At 39.9% G+C, this 18,118-nt stretch overlaps 2 protein-coding genes across 3 annotated transcripts; one reads left to right on the top strand and one right to left on the bottom strand.

Annotated features, from left to right (window-relative positions):
- Positions 1 to 1,696: 1,696 nt before the first annotated feature.
- On the bottom strand, positions 1,697 to 6,559 carry LOC115594855 (protein FAM111A-like). Of its 2 annotated transcripts, none has more exons than XM_030439135.1 (5): positions 6,502 to 6,559; positions 5,207 to 5,289; positions 5,018 to 5,071; positions 4,736 to 4,834; positions 1,697 to 4,641 (listed from the first exon to the last, which is right to left on the bottom strand). In XM_030439135.1, exons 2-5 carry the CDS (start codon positions 5,258 to 5,260, stop codon positions 2,782 to 2,784), a joined length of 2,067 nt encoding a protein of 688 aa, XP_030294995.1. In that variant the 5' UTR covers positions 5,261 to 5,289; positions 6,502 to 6,559; the 3' UTR covers positions 1,697 to 2,781. The 2 variants fall into 2 exon arrangements, with proteins under 2 accessions (XP_030294995.1, XP_030294994.1); XM_030439134.1 differs by having other exon boundaries at positions 5,207 to 5,314.
- A 1,554-nt stretch (positions 6,560 to 8,113) lies between these two features.
- Positions 8,114 to 15,456, top strand: asl (argininosuccinate lyase). The gene is made up of 16 exons (XM_030436981.1): positions 8,114 to 8,270; positions 8,474 to 8,668; positions 9,196 to 9,279; positions 10,521 to 10,577; positions 10,698 to 10,795; positions 10,902 to 10,979; positions 11,077 to 11,154; positions 11,228 to 11,280; positions 11,402 to 11,464; positions 11,543 to 11,657; positions 13,465 to 13,549; positions 13,820 to 13,879; positions 13,982 to 14,065; positions 14,390 to 14,470; positions 14,821 to 14,927; positions 15,063 to 15,456. Exons 1-16 carry the CDS (start codon positions 8,256 to 8,258, stop codon positions 15,205 to 15,207), a joined length of 1,398 nt encoding a protein of 465 aa, XP_030292841.1. The 5' UTR covers positions 8,114 to 8,255; the 3' UTR covers positions 15,208 to 15,456.
- Positions 15,457 to 18,118: the final 2,662 nt, after the last annotated feature.

Below are 18,118 nucleotides of genomic sequence, written 5' to 3' on the forward strand. Positions count from 1 at the left end.
AACACAATCAAAATCCAAATATGAAAGAAACTGCTTTATTGAATATGAATGAATGATAGATGACTGAAAATTGTACAATTGTTTTTGTGTAATACAATACAAAAATAGCCAATAATTATCTCACAGGTGATTTACTTAAAAACAGCCCAAAGCAGAAGATAAGAGGATAAAAAAAACAGCTAGACTAATGCTGCATTTCTGAAGCTGATATTATTTTGAGTCTTAAAATAAAAAAAACAGTTATTGCTCTCTCATGGACAAACACACAAAACAAATCTTAACTCTGAACCCCAACATTGATATTCTGTATCTGATAATTCAAGTACAGAACCCCAAAACACAAATATCATATACAGTTTTCAGGACAATGATTTGAGAAAGTAAAACAAAGAAAAAAACATTTAGAAAAATAATCGTGAGGCTAAAATGACTGTTCAGAAAGCATAGTTCCCTTTTTTCCAACAATTCCAACAACAGTATCCTCTCATATGAAAACAGACACAACAGTCGTTGTTGCTCACTGCTTCTACTGTCGATTGCCCCAAACATACATACATTTCTTGTTATTTGCCTGACGACAGGCAGTAAACCCAGACACAGATCAATCTGAAATAAGATAATATTGGCTGATAATTCTGGACGATTCATTTAATTATTCAGGCTCTCTGAGAAATCCAACCATTGCATTCATTTTTACAACAAGCAAGTACAGAACTCAAAAACACATGAATGAAACTGCTCTCAGTATCTTTCATCAGCAGGTAGCTGTGAACAATCAGTCAGTATCCATTTGGACAAGTTCCTCTGGCCGGCAGAGGAATTCAAAGAACGTCATCAAGTTTTTTTTTAAAAAGCATTTAGAAAAATAATTGTGAGGCTAAAATAACTATTGAGAAAGCATTACTTTCTTTTTTTACAACAATTCCTGCACCCATGCAATTTTTAACAAGAACAGCATCCTCTCATATGAAAACAGCCATGTCTGTTTTCATATGAGAGGATGAGAGGATGCTGTTCATTGTTGCTCACTGATGAAACTGCTCTCAGTATCTTTTGTCAGCTGGTAGCTGTGAACACTCACTCAATGTCCTTTGGAACAGGCTCCTCTGGCCAGCAGAGAAATTCAGAGAACGTCTTCAAGCTCGGGTCATTTATCACCTCTGGCCGGTGGGTGCATTTCTAAATGCTGTCAGATTTCTGCCCTCAACCAGTTTCTTCAGATTGCTCATCATGTTTTGGTGTCACCAAAATAAAAAGAACTCTCATAAGTTAGAACCTCTTTCTTCTGTTTAAACATATTTGTGGTTTTCACAGTAAAAACATCTTTTTCTACTCAGATTTTATTTTGTTTGTGTGATTTTAGGTCCATTGTGTTAATACAGTGTGTGAAAATAAAAAAATAACTGTACAGTCACACATGTGAGGTTGTGCTGAAAATAATGACACCAAGTAAATAGTTTTTAAGGTGAAATATGATGGCAAAATCAAAAATAGTCAAAAACAGCCAATTATACCCTGGAATATCAGATTTCACAACAAACCTAAATATCCCTGACGTCCCACCTTCAAACACAGCCTCATTTGGCCATCCATGAAAAAGCTGCTTAACTTCCCACTTTTCTATAGGAATACATATTTCTTACGGGCACTGCACTAGTATATGTTGATGGGAGCAAATAATACATTCAAAACACAATCAAAATCCAAATAAGAAAGAAACTGCTTTAATATGAATGAATCATTATTCATTTTTACAAAACTGCCTATTTCTCTATAATGAATACAAGTGATATCTTTTTGAGACATTATCAAGACAGATTGTATCAACACAATGACAGTATGACAGAATATTGCTTCATCCAGAATTGAACAATTGTTTGTAAATGTAAAACATAAAGAAGAAGGTGAAATAGCAACTAAAATATCACAGGTGATTTTAGTTTATCAAAAACATACATGTTGGTATCAACATCATGATGGATGACAGAAAATTGTACAATTGTTTTTGTGTAATACAATACAAAAATAGGAAATCATTATCTCACAGGTGATTTTCTTAAAAACAGCCCAAAGTTCGAATCCCAGCTCCCCTGGGGTGGAACTGAGCTACATGTCGAAGTATCCTTGAGCAAGATACTGAACCCCAAAATTGAAAAAAAGGGGGATAAAACATCTCCGCGACCCTCACGGAAAAAGCGGAAAAGAAAACGGAACGGAACAGCCCAAAGAAGAAGATAAGATGGTAAAAAAGAAAAAAGAGCAAGACTAATGCTGCATTTCTGAAGCTGATATAAGTTTCAGTTTTAAAATAAAAAAACTGTTATTGCTCTCTCATTGACAAACACACAAAACAAATCTGAACTCTAAACCACAACAGTGACATACTGTATCCAATATTGGCAGATAATCTCTCACTCTCTTCTGGTCAACAGAGAAACGTCTAACGGCTGCTTCTCCCGAGTTTTCCTCTGCATATTTTATGACCGAAAGTTTGAATTTCAAGTCGTACTTTTAAAAGGGACCCTGCGGTTAATTGAAACCTGACTATTATTTGGTAATTTACGGTATCATTTACAGGCAGTTTTCAGGACAATGATTTGACAAACGTTTCTTTAAAAAAGCATTTAGAATTTTGAGGCTAAAATGATTATTGAGAAAGCATTACTCTCTTTGTTACCAACAATTCCAACAACAGCATCTTCTCATATGAAAACTGACATGACACTCACTGCTCATTGAAACTGCTCCGAGTATCTTTCAACAGCAGGTAGCTGTGAACACTCAGTCAATGTCCATTGGGACTGGTTCCTCTGGCCGACAGAATAAGTCAAAGAACTTCCTTAAGCCTGCATCATTTATCACCACTGGACTGTTGGCTGCATTTCTAAATGCTGTCAGATTTCTGCCCTCAACCAGTTTCTTCAGATTGCTCATCATGTTTTGCTGTCGTGCATAACTGCAAGCGAGGTATTTCTTTAAAACATCGAACCTTCCTCTCTCCACCAACTGGTAAATGGCTTGTTCGATAATGACAGACAAAGGATAGCCGTACTCTATGACGCTCTGACTTTGACCCTTTTCATTGCAGTACACGTATCCCCCTGAATGCATTGCAACGACATTGCAGTGCTCATCAAAGACAGGAGAGCCAGATGAGCCAAAATAAAAAGAAGATTCATAAGTTAGAACCTGTTTCTTCTGTTTAACCCATTCTGCTGCACCCTCAAAGAAACGAGGAGTAACCAACTGAACGTGCTCTTGATTTTCACGGTAATGCCTCTCCACAACCTGGCAGCGGTTATCAAATGAAACAATCAAGCACGGCTCTATCTTTTTCACACCACCATCAGGATGCCCAATGATGCAAATTCCTCCACTTTGAGAATGAAATCCAAAGTGTTTCAACAGACCATCAGGCAAATCCTGCTCACCGCCTAGCTTTAACAAAGCCCAGTCATACGTGTGCTCTGTTTCATTAGAACAATATTCAAAGCCAGCGACCTCTTCCACTTCTGCTCCGGACTCCATCTGGTCCAGACTCTCATAAGAGAAATGAACAGTAACCTTCTCAGTAAGCTGCCTCGTCTCCTCATCATAAATGTTTTTAATCACATGGCCGTTTGTGAGGACGAACTTGTCAAACAGCAGGAAGCCACTTCCACCTGGTCTGCCGTTTATTCTCACATGGCAAACAGAGTTACTGAGCTCCATCAGTGTCTTCATCGTTTTTACTTCCCTGCATGTCTGATCATTCTTTCCATACTCGACACGGTAGAAGTCCTGCATACGAGAGGGCTTAGTGCCTTGCAAAGTTTTCATTCTTTTCACCAAATCTTTGAACTGTGACGATATCTTTCGCTGCATTGTGTCTGGATTTTGTTCTGGTGCCGTGTCATCCTCTGGCTCTGGCTTCTCTTTTGGTCTGTTGTCATTCTCTGACTCTGTTGTAGCAGACTGCTGTGGAGGATCTTGGTTTACATCAGAGTCGGATCTCGGAGAATAACTCTGCATCAGCTCAAGACTGTTAGGCGGACTTTCTGGTGGAGGACACTTGTCGAGCAGTATGATCTTGAAAGTTTTACCATCAAGATCGTCAACAAGACTTGACATTTCAGTGGCGACATCAGTGCTTGTGTCAGAGAGCACACAGTTCTTTTTGAACACGGTGTTCAGTAAACGACCATCTCTCCTCAGAGCATGCTTCACTTTTTCCCCTTTGTATGCATAAACAGTAATTCCATCAAAGTTTGTTCTTAATGCTGGGTTTCTCATGATTCTCACTACATTTTTACCTCCCTTTGTCAACACATGAAACATGACAGGCTTGTCAGATGGTCCCTTTCTCCGGTAATTAACATAGCCACGATTTTCAGACGATTGCTTTGGCTTGCCTCCAGCTTTAATGTACTTGACAGTCAAACGTTTTCTCTTAATCAAGCAGCACGGAAAGTGTGAACTGATAACTTTGCCATCTATTAAAATGACAAGTTCTTTGTCTTTGTTTTTTTGTGCAATTCCCTTAAAGATTTCACTTCTCAGCAGCGTGCTCTCAACAGTTCCCGCTTTATCGCATGTGATATTTGTGGGTTTCCTGCCATCCCAGCACCACTCGAAAGAATGGGTTGCATGTGGCCTCTTTTCCTAGGAACGAAACAGAATGAAGTCTCATTTCAGTTCATCTCAGTACAACCAAACTGTACAACTCTTGAACAATCCAGTTAATCATTAGCTATACCTGTTTATGAGGAGGTTGGCTCGGGGCTGGAGCTGATCCCAGCTGACGTTGGGTGAGTGGCATGTTGCACACTGCAGAGGTCGCCAGTTTATCACAGCCCTGACACAAGGAGGCAGACAACACACATAGAATGGGAAAAAGACACAATAGATTGTTTATTATATGCTCCTTGTAAAAAACGTATCTGATAATAACAAAAAAGTTGAGCCCCAGACAAGAAAATTATGTCTGTGTGTATGTTTCTTATATGTAATCACAGATATATAAAATTATTTAACAAACCTTTTCAACAGGATGTAAAACAGGACGCTGACTGTTATTCTCATTCTGGATTCTCTGAAAATGACAACAGCAAAATTTGTGTCATTTTTTGTATTTCTTAAATGTTATTGATTAAGATATAAACAGTTGGATTAAATTACCAAAGCCATTAAAGTCAGTAGTCTCACAACTCAAGGAGAAAATATTTACCATGACAAATTTGTCCATTGGTCCTCTTTCTTCAGGCTTAAACTTCGGCTTCATTTTTAGTTTCCGGCTGAATATTTCTGACGCTGAAAAGAAGGTGTAGTGTCTTACCTAACAGGAAAAACGCACATATGATTGATTTCTAATTATTTACAGTACATGTGCAGTAACGATTCAGCGTCCTTATATGAACCACTCAAAACCGCTTCAGGTAATGTTGTCTAGCTGTTGCTAATATCCAGCTAGTGTCAAATTTAACTTCCACTTTATGTGAAAAAGCTATTAAATTAGGCTCGATCGATTAGCCAGGCCTGCACAGAATCGATCAATTGCGATTGTTGGACAATGTAAACCGATTTGTGTCACTACTCTGACCTGGTGGGCATCGTAATCTCGCGAGATCGAGACGGTCTGATCTAACAACTGATTGGTTTAGATGTGGACTCAACTATATGACATTTTTATAGAAAACCCTTTATTCGTGCTGAAATGAAGAGATTTTTACTTGATTACTGATTTTTAAGGTTTAGGCTACTCTGTTAACAGAAGTCATGCTGAGTGGCTGGTGTGGAGACTAAAAAGCTCACATTCATATTATAAACAGCACACAATAAATAATTGTTGTCTATGTTAACAGTGAAGTAACTGAAATAAACCTGTAGAAGTATTTAACAACACAAAAACGGTTGGTAAAGTCTGATATGAAGCTGATTTACTTGAGAATCTAAAGTGGAGGTTGATCCATGAAAACAAATGTCAGATCACCTGTGTAGAGTTCTAATAGGTTGTGGCAACATAATTCACAACAACTGAAGACTGCGTACAAACTGATAAATGTCTCTGATAAAATTAAAACTTTGACTTCCAGTACAGACGGGAGGTTTTATCGCACTTTTTCGTACTCTGCCCCCTGCTGCTGCCACTTGGTCTCGTCCATTGTGGCCATGGCGCAGATCGAGCAGAGTTACTGTAGTTTAAATTCCTGTATCCTCACAAAACCTCTGCAGGGAAACTCACCTTTCTGTACATTATTACTATAAGAAAAGGTGTCTTTGTGACTTGCGTGCAATATTCAGAAGACACGTATTACCCTTGTTTAGTTCTATAACGTATTGTTTCTCCTACATATTAATGCATAGTTGCAGCAATCAGCATGCATGCACTGGACTGCAGTGACTTTTAAAGGTTGCGTAGCCAGCTAGTCGATAATATTATGTTATTATACTCGTAGCTGCCTCTGCTGTTGTATCTCTAACCGACACATTGCAGTTTAAGGTTGGATTTAAGCTTGAACTCACCAAAAACTCGTTGCAAAAAAGACGGCTTTGTTGTTGTTGGCTACTTTCGATTAAACTTCCCGCCGTTTGATAGCCTCGTCTTGACGTCACCGCAGTGGGTGGAGTCAGTTGAGGTGTGTGATGGTGTTGCTCCTTCCCGCAGTTATATGGTCGTAAAACAATAAAAATATATATTTTCAAAAGCTGAACGTTTCAACAAGAGAGTATATCTCGTCCTTATGTCACCACCTGCTGGAATCACTTTGAAGTGACATTCCAGGTCAAATGTGTCTGCTGCCGAACAAATATCTCATCATAAATAAGATAAACGAGGTGTCATAAAATGTTCTGCTCAACACTTGAACATTTAAGGCTTTAAGGATTAAATTCATGTTGCTTGTTATTCTGGCATTGTGAATACAGACTGTGGCAAGAGATGTCCAGCTTAATCTATGAACAGTTTGTCTTTTAAAAACGGTAACAGAAAGATGGAGAAACAAGTTTACATTATCAAACTCAGTATTATTTTATCTTAATTTCACACATTCAAGTTTGCTTACAACAAACTTTATTCTGAGTTTTCATAAAGAATGTGAAATGTACTTACAATTGATCAAATACTAGACTAATACAAAGGCTGTTAAACTGTTATATGCCATGTTTTTATTTAATGTCTTTGTTTATCGTATCTGTTTGATTTGTTTCTGAAGTATTTTTTTTATATGGCTTTATTATAGCTATTTTTAGAATTTATTTTTGTTCTCTGTATTTTTCTACTTCTATTTTCTGTTTCTGCATTCTGTTTGTACCTTGTGCTGCTACTCAATAAATATATTATATAGATAGAAAATGTATTGCAATAAAACTGTGATAATGCATTATGGGTCAGTACCGACATTTTGCCATAGTTTTTATTTATTTTTTAATTTCGAGAACATAATATAGATCAACATTTGGTAAAACACAAGCTGTCACTATCAGGGGCATAGAGTTACAATCTAGAACAAAATATATATGCAAATAAAGATTGATTGATTGACTTATTGATTGATTGATTGATATAAAAAAAAATCTAATTAAAAATAAATAATATACGTTCATGGACAGGGGCAGTGGGGGTCCTGATGGGGCATCACTACCCTCTAACAGACATTATAAAAACCTTTAATTGATTATCCACATGATTTAAAAACTGCAGACTGGAGTCTGTTTAAAGCAACCAACAAGCAGTTCCGTGTTACATATGCTTCTCTCCATTTATAACATTTGCCGAATTCACAAGAAGGGCCAAATCATCACAGAAAGCGTTATTCAAAGTGTATAAAGTGTCTCCTAACAAACAACAAGCGAAATTAGGAGATTTTATAAGGGAGTCTGGCGAGCTCCTCTCCCTTTTCATCTCCTTGCTGCTGTCGGTATCAGCTGGTGTGGCTGCTTTGACCTGCAGTGTGTTGATTTTCACATATGCGGTCTTCTGTTTACAAATCGTTACATATATATATATTTGTTAATAACTATTAGATATAAGTTATCCTGCCCATTCAAAATAATAGAAACACATGAGCGTCACACATGGCTGAATAATGAAATACCAGTTACGCATGACGTCACACGAAACGTCTTCAGTGACAGTGACGTCTCTTAAAGGCACAGGCACTGTTTGTTGGACAGACATATGCTCGTTCGCGCCTCAAGGCACACAACACCCCGGTGTTGAACCAGTTGTGTCGGCTTTCCGCTTCCCACCAGGCGGAAGATTTCATCAGATAAACATCATGGCCACTTCAGAGGTGAGGTTTAGCTGTAGGAGCAGCGGACACCAGCTTCCACGTGTTGTTATTTTAACACCCAGCTGAGCTGAGCTGTCAGACTCTCTGCTGCTCTGCTCTGCGGATCAACGCTGTGTTTTAACCGCTGAATGTGTTCGTAGCTAACATGGGCTGCAGCTGTGTGCACTCACACATCATGTCTCTGTCTCTGCTGCTCACCCAAGGGGAGTAAACTGTGGGGAGGTCGTTTCGTGGGAGACACCGATCCTGTCATGGAGAGGTTCAACGCGTCCATCGCTTATGACCAGAGGATGTGGGATGCTGACATCCGAGGGAGCAAAGCGTATGTGAAAGCTCTGGAGAAGGCAAAGCTGGTCACCACCGAGGAGATGACCGCGATTTCACAAGGGCTGGATCAGGTAGACACACACACACACACACACACACACACACACACACACACACACAGCCCTAAAGTTTACCAGACAAACACATCACAATTTCAAACCAGCTGCATGATTATCAACTTTTATTCTCTGACAAATAGTAATACACTCTCCTGTTGGATTGTGGGTATGTGTGTCACTGCCTGCCTCTTGCAGTGTGGATGTAAGTTAATAGATGACAGCTGAAAATGTGCCATGGTGCAGAATTCCTCTCTGTATTCTGCTGTGTGTGTGTGTGTGTGTGTGTGTGTGTGTGTGTGTGTGGTGAACAATACTATCACCATGTGACAGAAGTCAGCTGTCAAACAGATCAGGTCTGGTCAGCTTTCAGGACGCGCTCTCTGCTCTGATGTTCTGCTTTAGTAGCTGTAAACAACCGGCACAATACACAAACACAGTAAATACCTTCGTGGGAAGGTGAATGTTGCCTAGAATTCAGTGGGTTCATGCATATGTTACGTACAACTATTTAAAAGTAGCTGCCTCTATTTAACCTCCAGATTTCTGATGAGTGGTCCAGAGGTGTTTTCGTGATCAAACCTGGAGATGAAGACATTCATACGGCCAACGAGCGCAGGCTGAAGGTGAGGCAGAGCGTGTCTGCTCTTCATAACTCTGCAGGAGTAGAAAAAGTATATTCCACACAAGAATATCAAGAATATCTCTGTATTAAACTGCGATCTATATCAGGACACGTTATCTGGATGAGGATGAATGCATAAGTAAGTGTAAGCGCAGTCTGTACTTCTCTTTACACGACAAAAACACTAATTCAGATATTTGTTTTTAGCTAAATAGAGTTAAAGCTGAATATAGTTGTTCAACAGTTGAAACAAACACGCCTTACGTGACTGATTAAACCTCTATTTTAGATTGCAAAAATTGCATTATTCAACAGAACTGCGTGAAGATTAATAAGAGATGCAGATAATCATCTGTGCAGCCAATCTGCCGTTAACATTGATTGTGTTGCTGCATTTCCAGATGTTAGCAGTTATATTTGTGAGTACCAATGAGAACGCTGGCCAGAGCTTTGAAAATAGGACATGGGTTGTAATTATCCTTTAATTAATGATGCCTATGCTCAACAGGTTGTTAGATTCTGGTCGGAGGCTTTATGCGTAAAGAAGCCATTAGAAGTCATTATCTAAACATTTAGCTGCTGTAAGTTCCAGTTGTCTCACTTAAAGGGTAATTATAGTTAATACGCTCAACTCTGTGTATGCTTGAATGATAAGTGTCGCCCTTTTAACAAATACTGCCGGTGTAGCTGATTCTTAGCTTATTCATGTGTGGCATTAGACCTATATTATTGTCAGAAAACTGTTCAACTGTTCTGTTATTTGATTTGATTCACACAAATCATAGCAATCATAATGAGGATATTCCAGCTTGCTGATGTAATGTTGTCATGCGGTTACACACAGCCTCAACAAGCATGGCTGAAAGTGAAAGTAACGTTGCTACAGCAGCTGCAGTGAGACTGTGACAGTGAGAGGGGGCAATAAAACAAACTCAAAGGACGAATCACAATGTTTGTTTATAATAACGTAGAGTCCTGGATATGAAGACATGTGATGATAAAGACTAACACATAGTTGCTTTTGCTCTTTTTAATGGGACTTGTTGACAGTAAGGAAAATATAGAATAGCACCAGCCAAGTTTCAACAACGAAGGGAGCATTTGTGAGAGCAATCAACCAGAAAACTCATGGATACTTTCAATGTTTCCTGTGTTTGTTACAGTCTAAGTTATGAGCTATAAACCAACTGTGTTCCTTGTTGATGGCTGTGAGGTTATTTTACTTCCTCACGTTTTCTTCAGGAGCTGATTGGTGCTCCTGCAGGGAAGCTGCACACGGGCCGGAGCAGAAACGACCAGGTTTGATTCACATATTAAAACTGTAATGACTGAATATGTATCATATTATCATAAAGGCTAGCTGATTCAGTATCATGAGGCCGTGCTGTGTGTGTGTGTGTGTGTGTTTGGGTCGACCAGGTCGTGACTGACATGAGGCTTTGGCTGCGAAATGCAATCTCCACCCTGACGGAGAACGCCCTGCAGCTGATATCGACCCTGGTGGAGCGGGCGGCAGCGTGAGACAGACACACACTGATGCAGGCGAACACACACATCTACCCGTCGCTGAGCCTTTTTTTAAAGTTGCCCTTTGGTGTCTTCTGTCACCTGTTGCTTTCTCAGAGAAATTGATGTCCTGTTTCCTGGTTACACCCACATGCAGAGAGCTCAGCCAATCAGGTGGAGCCACTGGATTCTAAGGTGACTGAAGACTCCACTGCAAACCTCACACTTTTCATACATTAGATGGTGTGTTGTTCATGTCAGTCTCCTGCTTCTCTTCCGCCCGCTCCTTCAGTCATGCTGTTGCCCTGAGCAGAGACGTGGACCAGCTTCAGGAGATCAAGAGAAGAGTTGATGTTTTACCCCTCGGCAGGTAAAACTCGCCGTCTGGCAATGATTCTCACTCACAGACACAATCGGTTAATAAACTACGTTCTTGTTTTCAGTGGTGCGATCGCAGGGACGCCATTTGACATCGACAGGGAACTGCTGCGCAAAGGTCAGACTGAAAATGCCCAGAATCACTGTCCTGTCAAACACGTGTGAGGACTGTGTGTTTCTGTGAAGGCTTCCTCTGTAAAAACTGAAGCTGTTTCATTTCTCCTCATGTGGATCTGCAGAGTTGGATTTTAATGGCATCAGTCTGAACAGCATGGACGCCACCGGCCAGAGGGACTTTGTTGGTGTGTAAATCTCAGTCAGCTTCACAAGTACATTAGAATAATAGTTATGTTTTCTAATTTTCTCTGGTGTTTCCTCAGTGGAGTTCTTGTTCTGGGCTTCGTTGTGTTTGACCCACCTCAGTAAGATGGCCGAGGACCTGATGCTGTACAGCACCAAAGAGTTCTCCTTCATCGCGCTCTCTGACGCCTACAGGTCAGTCAGTGTGTCATCATCACCTGAATAACAGTTTGCACACACTCTTATTAACACTGCACACATTTCAATAATGCCCTTTAGTCACACTTGTCTGAACGGTGTAGGGTTGCGTGCATGTTTATTTAAAACAAACTTACAAAAGACGTTTTGTTTTGTTTGTTTAACAACTTGATAGTTGGTCGACAGTTTAACCCCTTAAGGAACACCGTTCCAACATAGGAACACCCTTCGTAAAAACTAATATTTTTTTTTGCTAATAGTTTTAAGCATCAGATCTTAACAGTATATACTGGAAAGCTGTGATTATTTTAAGCCCAAACATAAAGGAAAAAGTTATTTCCAGACCATGTAATAGCCTTCTAAACTCACCATGACACAACATTAGAAAGAGCCCTCTACCGCAAGAAGCAAGAATGCCTTCACACCTTCGGAGTGTTCCCTTTTTCCACAGCTACAACGTCATGCCACACATTTTTTTTTCATAGTTCGCCAAGAGTCCATAGAATGGGAATATCCATGTCATTTTACCCAAAACTAGATACAAGTGTTGAACAAGCAAGAAACCCTGCAGGGTCTTAGCTTTCATTTGAGACCAAGATAATGTTTCTAGGTAAAGGGGTTCTCAAGTTATAAGCCTTTGAATCTCAGTAGGCGCTCTTGGAAAAAAAAGGACCCAAGCAAAACGCACAGACATGCCTTCAGAAAAAAAATTGTGAAAAATAAATTTTTTAGTCTTTTGACTTCAAATTTTGAGTGTAGCAAGCTGAGACCTGTGGCTGTGGCCTGATTGTGTCTGCTGTGTCCATAGACATACCTGAGCCCTTATATCTTAGTCAGTTTATTGACATTTGAATTGGACGGAAACCAAAACCTGTGTTCCAACCTCTGTAACTCTGTGTCAGTATGTCATAGAATCACACTTACACTTCTAATGTGCTTGGTACCTTTCTAATGGTACCAAGCACATCCCTGAGTCTCACACTATGTGGGAGCTGTCATGCTTTTAATTTCAGCATGTCGTTTTGGAAAAAGAACCTTAAAATGGGGGCGTTGATTAAGAGGTTAACATGTTCAGCATTGAAAAAGGCCGGTCTTATCATGGATCAGACCAAAATAGACTAAACTGCAATGTTTTTTTCTGCATCAAAGTTTTGTTCCATTTACATTTCTGTAAACATGATGTTTCAGTTTCTCTCCTTATGACAGAATTATACATATTGTCCTTTTAACAAAACAAACAACTACAGCTCCCATGAGTCTGTGGGCTGCTCTCAGACCCTCATGTAGTCGTGCATTCATGTGGTGTCAGAATAACCAGGAATAAAGATTTTCTGACTGGGAAAATTCACAAGAAATCCCCCTCGAGTCGGAAAGTTGGAGATGATTTTTCGCACACGAGCTGCAGAGTTGACGTCATGTGATGCTGAATGATGGAGGAGGAAAGTAAACATTGGGTTGATGTTAACGTGCATATTGTGGAATATATTTCATGGCTTAGATGATCCGTTGCCTTTGTGCTTCCTCGTCAATCAAATACGGGAAAAACAGCTGTCAGCGTGATATAATGCAAAACAGCGTTCATGTTGCTCGACATTATCACCTGAAGCAACAGGAACTCAACAGTGTCGACAGAACATCCAAAACTGGGAAGTGGGACCATCGGAGGAGCAGTTTAATCATTATAATGCTGTTTGTCACACATTTGACCCTTTTATTAAAAAAACAAGCTCCTTGGACTCAGATATTTCTCGTGTGTGTGTGTGTGTGTGTGTGTGTGTGTGTGTGTGTGTGTGTGTGTGTGTAGCACCGGCAGCAGTCTGATGCCTCAGAAGAAGAATGCGGACAGTCTGGAGCTGATCAGGAGTAAAGCAGGTCGTGTCTTTGGCAGAGTAAGACGTCTCACTAAACATTCACTTTTGTTGAATCATTTCTTTTTCTGTTCACTGAAGGAAACGAGTCACTTTGCCAGTTCAGCAAAATGCACAATGAGGAAAAACTGCATCTCCTTCAAGAATGTTTTTCTCCGGGAAACCAGCGCCCTCATGTGTCATAAACACATCAGTAGTTTTCTTCAGAGTCAGAGTTGTTTTCAGGGCAGCTTTTATAATTTCTGACTCGTTGCAGTTTTCCTGTAAAACTGAACTTTGTGTGTGTTGCAGTGTGCAGGCTTCATGATGACACTGAAGGGCCTGCCCAGCACCTACAACAAAGACCTGCAGGTGTGAATCTTTAACCTTCACCTCGTGAGAAGGAGGTTTTTACTTTGTGGATAATTCCTCTGTAACATTTCTGTCGCGCTTCTCTTTGTCATCCTCGCTCAGGAGGATAAGGAGGCCATGTTTGACTGCTATGATACTGTTCTCGCGGTGCTGCAGGTGACAACTGGAGTCATGTCAACTCTCAAGGTCAGAGATTTAAGTCGCTGTTAATAATTTATAAAAACGCTGCTTGGTCTGAGGGGCATAACAGAGCTTGTTTGCATTTATTCTCTTTCTTTATTTGTTCACATAAACAGTGCTTACAAATCTTTTTGAAGTGAATTATAGTCGTCGGCACCCACAGCACTGTGCAAAATATATATATAAAGAAATATGTAGAACAAAGAAAGAGGACTAACACTGATACATGCAAAGAATAAAGCTGGAAAATACTGTTCTCGATCTCTCAGCCTTTAAAAAGACGACATGACGAGGATCTTGTGTCACCTGATGTTCCCTCCTGTGTCTCAGATTAACCAGAGCGTGATGGAAGCGGCTCTCAGTCCCGACATGTTGGCCACGGACCTGGCCTACTACCTTGTGAGGAAGGGGGTGAGTAGTGTTCACATGGCTTTCCACCAAAATGCAAATAGAAAGAAACACGTGTGAGGCCGTGGTGTTTATTTTTACACATTGATTATGAGATTTACCTAAATAAAGTGGGTCCACACACTCGTAATGTCTGGATCAAGAGTGGTTTTTATTTATATCTTGAGTCTTTTATTTTCTCAGCTCAACCTGAACATTATTTTGGAATTTCTATTAGACAAGATCAACTGAGAACGGAAACACAGATGAATGAAAAACACTTTCTGTGTGGCGTAGCTAAAATAAATCCAACATTCAGTGTTTTTATGGTTTCACATTATTTCCCTGTAACAGTGTGTTCTTCTGTGTTGCAGATGCCGTTCAGAGAGGCTCATGGTATCTCTGGTAAAGCCGTGTTCACTGCTGAATCCAGAAATGTGGCCCTGAATCAGCTCACTGTGGAAGACCTGAGTGCTATTAGGTGATTGTTTACTTCTCATGAACGCTTAAAATCCTTAAATCCCTTAAACGTAACTGCAGTTTCTCCTTCGACCGTTTTGTGTCACGATGTAAATTTCCTCTGCGTCTGTTCTCTGTTCCTGCTCTGCCACGTCAGTCCTCTGTTCGGAGGTGACGTGTCGTCAGTGTGGGACTACAGGAGCAGCGTGGAGCAGTACAGCGCTCCTGGAGGAACGGCTAAGAGTAGCGTCGCTGCGCAGGTGGAGCACCTGAGGACCTGGCTCAAGGCGCAGGCTCAGTGACCTCCACTGAATCTAACCTCAACTGTTTTTGAATCAAGCTTTCTGATTTACATTTAGGTCAAAGTGACTTGAGAACCATGTTGCCTTGTCAGAATTCCTCACCTCTTCTCTTTTTTAAACACCTGTGACTCGTTGGTACGTAACCGAGGGATGTTTCAACTGATCGTGTACAGACTGTAATGTTACAAACGACCTGTAAGAAGGTGACAAGATAAATAAATGTTACTGAAACAATGTTTGCAGCCGCATCCATTAAAGGGGAGTTCTGGTGTTTTTAAACCTTGAGCATCTACATGCTTTTCTTCGTAAATCATACGTACTTAAAGGGATATTCGGTGTAAATTTAATCCATGGTCTAAATCACTGTGAAACTGTGTTAGACTCCCTCTCGAGAGATCAAGTTAGCAGACCGCTAATTTACGGAGTTTTATCAACCTCAGAAACGACCGCGCGACAACAATACACTGCAGTAAATGGATCCAAATATAAACCGCCACCAAAAAGCCACAAATAATGCTCAGAACAGCACCAAACTTCAGCAACAGCACAAATAGGGTCTCAGCACATAGTCCGGGGCATCTAACCTCCGCTAGCTTAGCTGGATTTCTATTGTGAAGCTAAAAACAGATTTCAACTCTCCTCCATCAGCTTCCGGGTCGGGGAAGTCCCGACGCAACGATTACCGAGTGCGGTTAGAAATGCTCAATTCCGTTCTTTTCCCTGTCCGCTCTCGATAATAACTGTTATAAACTGGCAGGTAAGACACAGATGAACTTTGATTGCTTTTCCATGGAGTCATAATCATACATTTTCATCCATGAGCCGCGGAACTCTACTGCACTCGGTAATCGACTCGTCGGGACTTCCCGTCAACAGGAAGCTGCTGCAGAAGAGTGGTAAATTTAGTCAGCTTTTCAGTAGAAATCCAGCTAAGCTAGCGGAGGTTAGATGCCCCGGACTATGTGCTGAGACCCTATTTGTACTGTTGCTGAAGTTTGGTGCTGTTCTGAGCATTATTTGTGGCTTTTTGGTGGCGGTTTATATTTGGATCCATTTACTGCAGTGTATTGTTGTCGTGCGGTCGTTTCTGAGGTTGATAAAACTCCGTAAATTAGCGGTCTGCTAACATGATCTCTCGAGAGGGAGTCTAACACAGTTTCACGGTGTGTTAGACCATGGATTAAATTTACACCGGAATATCCCTTTAACAAAACGTTTGGAATCCGTCCAGCAGATTGCTTCAGCTGGCTGCAGTGTTATTCTTTGGGGCAACTACGCCCACTTAAAGTGTCTGACATCATTACGGAAACTTTTTGTTTTTCCTACAGTGCAAAATTGTTTTAGTAAGAGGAAAGAGTTGCTTCAGAGGTTTACGTTGCAGCTGTTACATCTGAGTTGTGGCGGCCGGCTGAGGAGATCAACTGGACTGATTCCAAACTTTAATTTACACTCCAAAACATATAAATATAGAGTTCCCTTTAAGTCTGACTGATTTCCACCACACAGTTGTCTGAGGTCATTCATCGACCCGTGCACACCAACACACACTCAGGGTGGTTTTGTGTGCCGGCACAGAAAAACTTGTGTTTTGTTTGGTTTTTTTACAGTTGAGACAAAAACAATTATGTTTATTAATCAAAGTCATTAAAACGGCTAAATGCTAACATTTAAATATTAGTTGAGCTCCACCCTTCTCTAAAACGAAAGGTGAAGTGAGGTAAATGTTTTTATTTAGATAGAAGTTCGAGTCCAAAGGGTTAAAATTTCTGAAAAAATAGTCGAGAAACAGAAACAGTTTGTGATCAGTTTCAGAATCTATTGACATAAAATCAACAATCAGCATATCACTTAAAAACCCAAATGGATCATTTAAGTCAAATGATTAAAGTGTCAACGTTCAAGAACATTAAATCACAATTCTACTGTCCATCTTTAGTTTTTTATAGATATCTGGTAGCACATTTCTCTCAAGTCTGAATCTCATAAATGTTGATTATATACAAAGACAACAGACAGAGGGTCGCATCATACACAGGAAACAGGAAAGATTGTTACTGTAGCAGATAATCACAGATACGTATGTACATTATAGAACTAATATGGTTTACCCACAAATAAACACGTTTACAGAACATTCAGGAAAGTAAATAAGAAATAACAGAGTGTTGTAACTGTTAGAAGATTATAAAAGTTATTCTAAAACCCCGAAATCTACTCATTCTATTCATCACTCCTCTGTCTTATTGAAAAAGCAGCTAAGCATCGATGTGAGGCCAACAAAAAAAATTTATACAACAAAAACAGGGAAAGTTAACAATTATATCTCTACGTCTTACGAGTTGCAAGATATTTAAACTCACATGTAGACAGTTCACTTACTTATACGAATGATTAGAGAGTTGGTATCACTTTTTGAATTATTTCAAGAGTAGCAACAAGACTCAAGAATCATGAGCTCACACAATTCATATTCATTTATATTTCATAAGAAGAAAGAACATCAGGATCATCTGGATACAACGAGTACAACTTTCAATCTTGAGCAATTTGTCGGGCAAAATTAATATTCTTAAATAAATGTACAGCGTGGAGTGTGTGTACGCGTGCCAGAGCTAAATCAAAACAAAACTCTGTTGTCGGCTCACGGCAATTTTGTGGAAACATAGCGACAGCAAAATAAAAGCAACATTCGGTTCTGCACAAGAACTTCTGTCAGCGCCACAACAACCGTTCAGTGAAAGTTAGCGGGCTACACTTTAACATTTCATTTAATGAATGAGCATAAACATAATAAACAGTTTGTTGTTTCACTGTCACACATGTAAAAGTTGTCTTTATACATACAGTAGCTTTTGTCACTTAAAGGGATATTTCGGTGTAAGTTTAATCCATGGTCTAACACACCATGAAA

This window comes from Sparus aurata, chromosome 13, assembly GCF_900880675.1.
Source record: "Sparus aurata chromosome 13, fSpaAur1.1, whole genome shotgun sequence".
In the NCBI taxonomy this organism is placed as follows: domain Eukaryota; kingdom Metazoa; phylum Chordata; class Actinopteri; order Spariformes; family Sparidae; genus Sparus; species Sparus aurata.